General features: G+C 41.8%; 1 protein-coding gene across 1 annotated transcript; it reads right to left on the bottom strand.

Moving 5' to 3' along the window:
- Positions 1 to 8545: 8545 nt before the first annotated feature.
- Positions 8546 to 9727, bottom strand: LOC117344076 (uncharacterized protein F54H12.2-like). The gene has a single exon (XM_033906727.1). The coding sequence runs from the start codon at positions 9725 to 9727 to the stop codon at positions 8546 to 8548; it is 1182 nt and encodes a 393-aa protein (XP_033762618.1).
- Between the last annotated feature and the right edge of the window lie 2402 nt (positions 9728 to 12129).

The raw sequence follows: 12129 nt of genomic DNA, 5'->3' as shown, positions 1-12129 counted from the left end.
CAGTATCTGTCAAGGAGATGGTAGTGTCTGTCAAGGAGATGGTAGTGTCTGTCAAGGAGATGACAGTGTCGGTCAAGGAGATGGCAGTGTTTGTCAAGGAGATGGGAGTGTCTGTCAAGGAGATGGGAGTGTCTGTCAAGGGGATGGCAGTGTCTGTCAAGGGGATGGCAGTGTCTGTCAAGGGGATGACAGTGTCTGTCAAAGAGATGGCAGTGTCTGTCAAGGAGATGATAGTGTCTGTCAAGGAGATGGCAGTGTTTGTCAAGGAGATGGCAGTGTCTGTCAAGGGGATGACAGTGTCTGTCAAGGAGATGACAGTGTCGGTCAAGGAGATGGCAGTGTTTGTCAAGGAGATGGTAGTGTCTGTCAAGGGGATGGCAGTGTCTGTCAAGGAGATGATAGTGTCTGTCAAGGGGATGGCAGTGTCTGTCAAGGAGATGGCAGTGTTTGTCAAGGAGATGGCAGTGTCTGTCAAGGAGATGGCAGTGTCTGTCAAAGAGATGGCAGTGTCTGTCAAGGAGATGACAGTATCTGTCAAGGAGATGGCAGTGTTTGTCAAGGAGATGGCAGTGTCTGTCAAGGGGATGACAGTGTCTGTCAAGGAGATGACAGTGTCTGTCAAGGAGATGACAGTATCTGTCAAGGGGATGGCAGTGTTTGTCAAGGAGATGGCAGTGTCTGTCAAGGGGATGACAGTGTCTGTCAAGGAGATGACAGTGTCGGTCAAGGAGATGGCAGTGTCTGTCAAAGAGATGGCAGTGTCTGTCAAGGAGATGACAGTATCTGTCAAGGAGATGGCAGTGTTTGTCAAGGAGATGGCAGTGTCTGTCAAAGAGATGGCAGTGTCTGTCAAGGAGATGACAGTATCTGTCAAGGAGATGACAGTGTCTGTCAAGGAGATGGCAGTGTCTGTCAAAGAGATGGCAGTGTCTGTCAAGGAGATGACAGTATCTGTCAAGGAGATGACAGTTTCTGTCAAGGAGATGGCAGTGTCTGTCAAAGAGATGGTAGTGTCTGTCAAGAGGATGACAGTTTCTGTCAAGGGGATGGCAGTGTCTGTCAAGAGGATGGCAGTGTCTGTCAAGGAGATGGCAGTGTCTGTCAAGGAGATGGGAGTGTCTGTCAAGGAGATGGCAGTGTCTGTCGAGGGGATGACAGTGTCGGTCAAGGGGATGACAGTATCTGTCAAGGGGATGGCAGTGTCTGTCAAAGAGATGGCAGTGTCTGTCAAGGGGATGGCACTGTCTGTCAAGGGGATGACAGTGTCTGTCAAGGAGATGGAAGTGTCTGTCAAGAGGATGACAGTGTCTGTCAAGGAGATGGCAGTGTCTGTCAAGGGGATGACAGTGTCTGTCAAGGAGATGACAGTGTCTGTCAAAGAGATGGCATTGTCTGTCAAGGGGATGGCAGTGTCGGTCAAGGGGATGACAGTGTCTGTCAAGAGGATGACAGTGTCGGTCAAGGAGATGGCAGTGCCTGTCAAGGAGATGGCAGTGTCTGTCAAGGAGATGGCGGTGTCTGTCAAGGTGATGACAGTGTCTGTCAAGGTGATGACAGTGTCTGTCAAGGAGATGGCAGTGTCTGTCAAGGGGATGGGAGTGTCTGTCAAAGGGATGGCAGTGTCTGTCAAGGAGATGGCAGTGTCTGTCAAGGGGATGGGAGTGTCTGTCAAGGGGATGGCAGTGTCTGTCAAGGGGATGGCAGTGTCTGTCAAGGAGATGGCAGTGTCTGTCAAAGAGATGATAGTGTCTGTCAAGGGGATGGCAGTGTCTGTCAAGGAGATGGCAGTGTCTGTCAAGGGGATGACAGTGTCTGTCAAGGGGATGACAGTGTCTGTCAAGGAGATGGCAGTGTCTGTCAAGAGGATGACAGTGTCTGTCAAGGAGATGGCAGTGTCTGTCAAGGGGATGACAGTGTCTGTCAAGGAGATGACAGTGTCTGTCAAAGAGATGACAGTGTCTGTCAAGGGGATGGCAGTGTCGGTCAAGGGGATGACAGTGTCTGTCAAGAGGATGACAGTGTCTGTCAAGGAGATGGCAGTGTCTGTCAAGGAGATGGCAGTGTCTGTCAAGGAGATGACAGTGTCTGTCAAGGGGATGGGAGTATCTGTCAAGGGGATGGCAGTGTCTGTCAGGGAGATACCAGTGTCTGTCAAGGAGATGGCAGTGTCTGTCAAGGGGATGGCAGTGTCTGTCAAGGGGATGTCAGTGTCAAGGTTATGATAGTGTCTGTCAAGGGGATGGCAGTGTCTGTCAAGGGGATGACAGTGTCTGTCAAGGAGATGGCAGTGTCTGTCAAGGGGATGGCAGTGTCTGTCAAGGGGATGGCAGTGTCAAGGTGATGGCAGTGTCTGTCAAGGGGATGGCAGTGTCTGTCAAGGGGATGGCAGTGTCTGTCAAGGAGATGGGAGTGTCTGTCAAGGAGATGGCAGTGTCTGTCAAGGAGATGACAGTGTCTGTCAAGAGGATGACAGTGTCTGTCAAGGAGATGACAGTGTCGGTCAAGGGAATGGCAGTGTCTGTCAAGGGGATGACAGTGTCGGTCAAGGAGATGGGAGTGTGTCAAGGTGATGGCAGTGTCTGTCAAGGGTATGGCGGTGTCTGTCAAGGTGATGACAGTATCTGTCAAGGAGATGGCAGTGTCTGTCAAGGGGATGACAGTGTCGGTCAAGGAGATGGCAGTGTCTGTCAAGGGGATGGGAGTGTCTGTCAAGGAGATTGCAGTGTCTGTCAAGGGGATGACAGTGTCTGTCAAGGAGATGGCAGTGTCTGTCAAGGAGATGGCAGTGTCTGTCAAGGGGATGGCAGTGTCTGTCAAGGGGATGGCAGTGTCTGTCAAGGGGATGACAGTGTCTGTCAAGGGGATGGCGGTGTCTGTCAAGGAGATGGCAGTGTCTGTCAAGGAGATGGCAGTGTCTGTCAAGGAGATGGCAGTGTCTGTGAAGGGGATGGAAGTGTCTGTCAAGGAGATGGGAGTGTCTGTCAAGGGGATGGCAGTGACTGTCAAGGAGATGGCAGTGTCGGTCAAGGAGATGGCAGTGTCTGTCAAGGGGATGGAAGTGTCTGTCAAGGATATGGCAGTGTCTGTCAAGGGGATGACAGTGTCTGTCAAGGAGATGACAGTGTCGGTCAAGGGAATGGCAGTGTCTGTCAAGGGGATGACAGTGTCGGTCAAGGAGATGGGAGTGTGTGTCAAGGTGATGGCAGTGTCTGTCAAGGGTATGGCGGTGTCTGTCAAGGGGATGACAGTGTCGGTCAAGGAGATGGCAGTGTCTGTCAAGGGGATGGGAGTGTCTGTCAAGGAGATTGCAGTGTCTGTCAAGGGGATGACAGTGTCTGTCAAGGAGATGGCAGTGTCTGTCAAGGAGATGGCAGTGTCTGTCAAGGGGATGGCAGTGTCTGTCAAGGGGATGACAGTGTCTGTCAAGGGGATGATAGTGTCGGTCAAGGAGATGGGAGTGTGTGTCAAGGTGATGGCAGTGTCTGTCAAGGGTATGGCGGTGTCTGTCAAGTGGATGACAGTATCTGTCAAGGAGATGGCAGTGTCTGTCAAGGGGATGGCAGTGTCTGTCAAGGGGATGGCGGTGTCTGTCAAGGAGATGGCAGTGTCTGTCAAGGAGATGGCAGTGTCTGTCAAGGGGATGGCAGTGTCTGTCAAGGGGATGGCAGTGTCTGTCAAGGGGATGACAGTGTCGGTCAAGGAGATGGGAGTGTGTGTCAAGGTGATGGTAGTGTCTGTCAAGGGGATGGCGGTGTCTGTCAAGGGGATGACAGTATCTGTCAAGGAAATGGCAGTGTCTGTCAAGGGGATGACAGTGTCGGTCAAGGGGATGGCGGTGTCTGTCAAGGAGATGGGAGTGTCAATGGGATGGCAGTGTCTGTCAAGGGGATGGCAGTGACTGTCAAGGAGATGGCGGTGTCTGTCAAGGGAATGACAGTGTCTGTCAAGGGGATGACAGTGTCTGTCAAGGGGATGATAGTGTCGGTCAAGGAGATGGGAGTGTCTGTCAATGGGATGGCAGTGTCTGTCAAGGGGATGGCTGTGTCTGTCAAGGAGATGGCAGTGTCGGTCAAGGAGATGGCAGTGTCGGTCAAGGGGATGGCAGTGTCGGTCAAGGGAATGGCGGTATAAAGGAGATGGCAGTGTTTATATGTCCATGTCTTATCGGGTTCACTTAATCATTGAACTGTTTTTGTATGGTATTTATGATCTATTTGAATGCCAGAGCTTTGCCAGCAAACAACACAATGTGTGTTAGCACTTGTTCTGAAACAACCGTGGTTCTGGGATAAAAGTTATTAGTGTCATCCTGGATTATAGGAACTAGTCAAGCTCCCGTGTATACGAACATCACACAAGAGGAAAATCGTTTTTTGTTTGTTTTTTGTTTGATGTTGTTTACATAGAAATATATGTATATTGTTATAGATTGTGTCTAATCCTTGGCTACATGCGTTCTGAATGGTTCGCACAAGAAGTAGTCCGCAGTTGTGTTTGTCATATCTTATAAAATATATATACATTTCTATTAATGTATTGCTTTAAAAAAATAAATAGAGGAAATTGAATGTTTTCCATTTTCTTTTATTGCATTTTATAAACTTCAAAACAAAATTAAACACATCGAAAAATGAATAATGTCAAAAAGTACGGGAATCAGTAATGACGTCATCTCTTTGTGACGTTACTCAACGTCAACTTGACGGCGCCATTTTGAAAGGACTGATCAACGCAATTTAAGCGTTTTCTGCTGTTATAGGAGAATCTGTGCTTGAATAGCTAACGTCTAGTGAGTATTTTGTCAAAAACTAATCTGAAAATTTCAGAAATACAGCAAAATAACCAATTTATCTATCTCCGCTTCGACTGGAAAATCAGCAAGTTTCAACGAGGTGAATAGAAAGGTCCGATCTGATTGGTCAAAAACGGAAAACTTATATTTTCACTGCAAACTTATATTTTTACTGCAAAATCGTATATTTTCACTGCTCATCGCTGCAGTGAAAATATAAGTTTTGTTAGTTTGATAAATTTCTATTTCCCTGGCAAAAATGCATTAAACTTGTTTACTATTGCTTATGATTTGTAATAAATTGTAAAAGCATTTCAATTTAGGTCTTATCCTTACACCCCACCTGATATTATGAAAAGAACACACGTTGATACAAATCAGGTTAATTCATCCTCAGATTTTTGTTCTATTGTGGTAGAAACAGGTCACACAAACTCGTGCTTGATATAGATTGTTTTTTTTTATTCTCGTAAGTATATGATACTTTTTGCCATATACAAAGAGAGGTATATAAATCTTTTTTCATCACTTGAATAGTTCTCATGACCCGTTCACCCGAACGTATTGCCCGATAAATACGTTCGGATGAACAGCAGAATGTCAGCAGAATGACTGGATATCGTGGTGTATGATAGTAGGGTAGAGCAAAGAGGATTTGTTGCACTAACGTTATGGGAAACCATGACGATGATGATGACAAAACAGAGTTAATTATTGGACATTTTCATGTACGATATGCTTAAAAGAAAAGACTCGTCGCTAGAAAAACGTGAAACATAATGACTTTTCGCAACAAAAATAAAACACTTCTAGAATGAACTAGTGCCTCTTACACTGGTCACGTGGTACCCAGTGTGGATACAAACAGACGTTTACCGTAATTTCTTGCGTATTGCCCGCGGGCTATACGATTTTAAACATTAAAAATTGCCTTCTGCGGGCTATCTGATGACGCGGGCAATCTGACGAAATGTTTTCAAAAACCATTGAAAACTGCGGGCTATACGACATATATTAAAAGCATGATATGAACACATACAGATTTTCACAAAATTTAATAAAAAAATAAAGTTAATAATGGACGTAATTGGAGATTCTGACCAGTACAAATCATGTAAAAACAACTCACAGCTAGACCCCGAGCCCGAATTACGTTTATTAACACTGTTCACCAAATCCTTAGCTAGGTAATGTATAACGCATCGGTACTAAGGGGATTCCCCAAATCGTGTACAAGGTAAACGTTTTCATGTTTTACGATTGATATACATTTTGTATAGCTACCCGGTATATATAAGTAAAATATATAGTATGTCCTTGTAATTGGTTGAAAATATTAAAAATAAAAACAGTAAAACATTTCTGCTTTGTTCCGAGCGCTTTCGCAGCTCTTGTCGTTTATTTGTATATACATATATAGCAGATAACCCGCGGGCAATGCGACGGAGCGGGCTATCTACAGAATTAAAAACATAAATACCAAATTTTGGTCAGTGCGGGCGATCTAACGGAGCGGGCAATACGCAAGAAATTACGGTAATGCTTCACGGTGAGTGTTCACGGCAACCGATAAGTTTAAGACATTTATTTAAGCAATATGAAATACTTTTTTTTTTAAATCGTTTATGAATAAATGTTCACAAAGCAAATTTTTTTTTTTTTCTATGCATAAGTCAGAATTCCGTTGTCCCTAAGGGGAATTTCACATTATCTCTTCCATATCATTGTTTTCATGCATTCATTGGCCTAATGGTGTGTTTTCGCATGTGTCATTATCTGCTACACACTCGTCAAGTTATGTACAAAACAAGTTGTTCGATTTGCACTTACACTTATTTGATGAGCATCGAGTTGTTTTGCACTTGCATGAAATAAATTCAAACATTGCAGTTGGTGCAGGATGAAGGGAGGTCATAACTATCATTTTACCCTCTCCATCCAAACAGTAGGAGATGGAAGCATAGGGCATGCGACGTCATCATTGAACCAAATTATAGCCTGAAGCTCAGTTCGCAAGATTGATTGTGAGAGATGTGATGACACTGTGTTTTTTTTTTCTCTCCCAGAATGCCTCATTCAAGATGTTGGCAGCCATCTTGAAATGAGGCATTCTGGGAGAGAAAAAAACCCACAGATGTCATCAATTCTCTCCCCTGTATCTTGGTTTTCAAATACAGAAGTGACATACCTTTCTTTAGTTGTATTTTCTTGAGATTTTATCTTTTCATGTTCTTTTGGACATCTTCTTCTTTCAATATCTGTTGTTGATGATTTATGGCTAGCCGGGTTGGAATTCATGACGTTATTGGCTTTCGGCATGCTAGTATAGTATGTAAATGGCTAGCCGGGTTGGTTTTCACGACGTTATTGGTTTTCGGCATGCTAGTATAGTATGTAGATGGCTAGCCGGGTTGGTTTTCACGACGTTATTGGCTTTCGGTATGCTAGTATAGTATGTAAATGGCTAGCCGGATTGGTTTTCATGGCGTTATTGGCTTTCGGCATGCTAGTATAGTATGTAAATGTCATGACGTTATTTGTCATTATTTGTCATGTTTTGTCATTATTTGTCATGTTTTGTCATTTTGTCATAATTTTGTCAATTTTGTCATGTTTTGTCATGATTTGTCATGATTTTGTCACGATTTTGTCATATTTTGTCATGTTTTTGTCATGATTTTGTCATGTTTTGTCATGATTTTGTCATTTTTGTCATTTTTGTCATGATTTGTCATGATTTTGTCATTATTTTGTCATTTTTGTCATGATTTGTCATGATTTTGTCATTATTTTGTCATTTTTGTCATGATTTTGTCATTATTTGTCATTATTTGTCATTGTTTTGTCATGATTTTGTCATGTTTTGTCATGATTTTGTCATGTTTTGTCATGTTTTGTCCTGATTTTGTCATTTTTGTCATGGTTTTGTCATTATTTGTCATGTTTTGTCATTTTTGTCATGATTTTGTCATGTTTTGTCATTATTTGTCATTTTTTGTCATTTTTGTCATTTTTGTCATTATCCTTCTGAGAGGCCTGACATTCTTCAATTACAGTTGTCTTGGAAATTCTATGATGTATACCAAAAAACATGGAAGTCATTACAATAGAATTCTGATTGAAAAAAATAACATAATTCATACTTAGTTTTTTTTTCTTTTATTATATTCACAAACGTATATACAAACAATGATTTCTTAATTAAACAATCAATATTTTTATAAGTTATGTATTGCAATACATACAGTCACTACACAAAACCTGCAATTAATAACAATGTATACTCATTACTATTATAACAAGTTACGTTCAAGATGATGAACGAAATCATCTACAATGTAAGTATTGGCATGCCATTCTGATTGAAGATATTCGGTGATGTCATTCATGGTCATTCCCATCTCTCGGTGAACCAAGTAATAGATACAATGTTGACCACACACTAGATAGTTCAAATGCTGTACTGCAACGGGATTATAAATCCATGTTTTACATTGCCGGTTTAAGAAATTGATAAAATCTAAATGAAAGGGAGACAATCCATGAGGACCATAATTTCTCCACGTCTTTCTTCATCTATATACATAGCAATCCAATGTTGTCCTTGTTTATTATCTGGGTCAGTATTACAAAACATGAGACAAGGAACACTTAAAGGACATGTAGGTAATGTATTTCTAGCATACACCCCTGCAAAATGAGGAGAAACGGCTTGTAGGATCAGGTCTATTTCTAAAGTATTCATCATGCACTTTAATCAAAAAGAATTTGCCTGTTACGATCTATTTCTATGATATTGTCAAATTCAGCATACACCACAAAGTTGATGGTATTGGGTAGGGCTGTTCCGAAATGCACTTCCAAAGACAAGTTTCCCTTTTTTATAAGATGAAATGTGCCCACTTCTGAAAGGTCGGGTGTCAGATCAAATCCAAAGAGGGTAAAACCAGTGCCATATTCATCCTTTGAGATGTTATTTCCCTCGTCACGAAACGTTTTGCCGGTAGTGTTAAACAGGCCCATGTAGCTTCTTACGTAATGTTTCTGGGTGAAATTTGGCTGCAAAGGCTTGGTGGGGACTTGTTTGCCATCCACGTTCAGGACAACAAAATTAATATCAAAATCTTTAAAATGAAAAGGATTCTTGGTGATGAGTCCACTATAGGCATCACTGTCCACACATCCGATGACCAATCTCTTAGGCATTTGTCCTAGAAAAAGATTATCCTTTACAAAATTGTGATTTCCTCTTGGAACAGAAAATACTTTCATTGCAATTCTTCTGATTGGGTATTTGGCAGGTGATATTTCCAGGGCTTTTGCATGGGCCAGTCTCACCGATGGACTCAGTCTAACTTTTCTCACGTTTAGATAGATGTCCTTGATGACAACTTTGAATTCTTTGTCTTCTCCCATCAAACAGAAAACATCTTTACTTCTGGTTAACGTTATTTTCATGTTCACATTATTGACAAGATATCTTTCCTGGGCAAATAGGTCAGAATGGAGTCTTCCCATCATTTCCACAGATCTACTGGTTGCTGTTGACAATTTCCTCTTGATGTAGCCATGATTATCGTTTCCAGCCGTGTCCATTTGCGCAGCTGTATCCTTATACCACATTCCACTGGTCAACTGAGATTCTTTGGCTTTGATGTTTTCCCCCTTTAGCAAATCACTAGTCAATTTCATGCCAGAATCAATTGCTTGTTTTCCTACAAGTCTCACTCCTTTCTTCACAATTGGAGTGATGCTCTTCATTCCAGAATGAAGTAAAGGCTTAATGGTTTTGAATAAACCTCTAAACAGACCTCCTATATCATGACCTCTCTGCATTCTCGTTCCTCTGAAGACATTTCCACTACCACCTCCCCCAGCTTGATTCAAGTAATACCTATCAAATAGGTTTCTATTACATTGGTGAGCAGCTTTCATATCGATTGCTTTTCTTCAGTTTGAGCCTAATAATAATTTCTTATATAGACCTTTTAGTTCTGATAAATTGAACCTAAAGAATGCCTCTTAAAATGTAAGGTGACGACAACTTTTCCTCTCTCAAATGGAATGGGTTTGCCTGTATCGTCTCTCAACATTATTTCTATTTCTTGAAATTGACGTTGTTGTAATGGTACATAATGAATTGGTTGGAATTCTTTACTGATGACATGTCCTGGCATATCCTCAATTGGAACTATTCTGACAAGTGGAACCCTGGAATCACCCACCATCTGTGGTTCAACCAAAGGACAGTAGACATAAATGGAATAGAAACCTTGACGAACGTCAGCCATGTTCCTGCCAGTGTGTTTTCCTTCAGAAAACCGTGAATACTTAAATCCTAACAATTTTGTCAGCATAGGACTGAGATTTAAACGTAAGCCAGTAGATATAGTCAAAGTTACCCTCTGATCAATTTTATCGGTAGAAATCTTGAACATATCTCCATGCGATACCATTTTTTTGGCCCCCCATATGTATTCTAAAATATTGAGCACATTGGGATAATAACCTGGTTTAACGTAAAGTTTTAATGCAGCTCCGGGATCAAATTCAACATTAGCAACATTGTCACTGCCACCAACGATCATCTCCAACCACAATTCACCTTCACGTACGTTGAACCAAGAGTGAGGATATTGAATTTCAGCTAGACCCATCTCCCAAGAACCTTTGGGGTCTAGAGGTTGAGGCAAACGTGTCTTGTAAATTGTTAATGTATTGTCTTGAAAGTACTCCATTGAATTATTACTGGGAAGGGTTATGTAAATGTAAAACATCTTTCTTTTTCAGAGTAGGACTAGGTATTAGATAGCCAATACCACTGCTCAACAAAGAAACCCACAGAGACTCTAGTGGATGACCTATGCTCAGATGATAGATGCTACAGCAGATGATGATATAGATGATGCACACTTGACAAAAGAAAACAATTTCTTCTCTTGGCAGTTTGGTACCAAACAACAACCAATTAGAGGTTACACTGGTATTGTCAGTCATTTTATTATGATTTGACTGGAGTGTTTCGATGACTTTTATACTTTTTCCGGGCTCTAATCTGTAGGCTTAAATTTTTTCCATTTCTTTAGCATGTCTGAAACCGGTTTTCTAGGTAACGTTGATCGTGAAGTGGGTGTAGAAAAAGTGTTGTAGCCACTCTCATCACTGCATTCCTTCCAATCCATTTGTGTTGGAGATAGGAGGGTGTTCTCAGATGTGGTCAAAGGGGTAGCTCCAGATGGTATCGGTGTATGAAAATCTTGATATGTAGCCAAAGGGGTAACATGATATGGTGTATGAGTTGATTGAGATGTAGCCAATGGGGTGACTGGAGATGGCATCATAGATGTAAGAGTAGCTGGAGGTCTAGCCAAAGACATTTCAGATGGTATATTCTCTCTTATCGTTGGTAAAGGAGTAGAGGCAACAGTTTGCATTTTATCCAAATATTCTTTATTACTTATCCAGCTCGGAGGGACATTCAGATCCCTTAAAGCTGTTAGAAAGGTATTCATCCCCTGAGGGTTGACGTGTTTCAGAGACCTTTGACGTGTAGCGTTGCCCACTAAATGCACTAGATTAGAACCTGAAATCACCGGGGCACCTTTATATCCAAATTCTCCTTTGTCGTTCCACTGGACTACCTGTTTTAATCTATCCATCAACATTTCTGTCTTAGATTGAGCAGTTTTTGGTACACTCTGCAAAACAAGTTTACGTGTGAGGTCCTCTTTGGGAAAGTTTTCGATGGTAGTGACTACCTTGGGTGTTAAACCATCCTGTTTGTATTGTTGATGTCTAGAAAGGTATTTTCTTAAATCCTGATCATACAAAGTCATTTTTTCGTCAAGTGGAAGATCTTCACGTTGCAAAGTACTTGCCATTTCCCCCTCAATGTGGTGAAGGGATTTCACGAAAGAGTCTACAGGAGGCTTAGGTCTGAAGTTGGTGATGGGACCTTGCACGTCCAGTATCTTTTTTTTCATCTTTTAAATAGACCGGGTAGTAAGATGGATGTGATGGCAGGTAAAAATCCTCCTTGTTGAATGATACGTTTTTTAGTTTTCAATAATTGTCTACACTTTTGTTTGTGACGGGACAACCGTTTCTTTTGCTTTGGTGTCAAAGGCAAACGACCCTGTAGAATGTTTTGTATGCACTCACATAAACAGTATATGAAACTTTTACTGGCCTTTTCTAGGATGACTTTGCGTACAGAAGGTTCGGCTTGGCAAAAATACTCCAAGTCTTTACAATGTTTCTCCAGATATGAAGACATCTTCGTCAAACAACATCTACCTTCCATGAAGCATATATATATATAAGTTTTTAGGTGCCAT

This window comes from Pecten maximus, chromosome 15 (assembly GCF_902652985.1).
Source record: "Pecten maximus chromosome 15, xPecMax1.1, whole genome shotgun sequence".
NCBI lineage: Eukaryota > Metazoa > Mollusca > Bivalvia > Pectinida > Pectinidae > Pecten > Pecten maximus.
The sequence above is the reverse complement of the archived record's forward strand: the minus strand, read 5'-3'. Positions and strand labels throughout refer to the sequence as shown.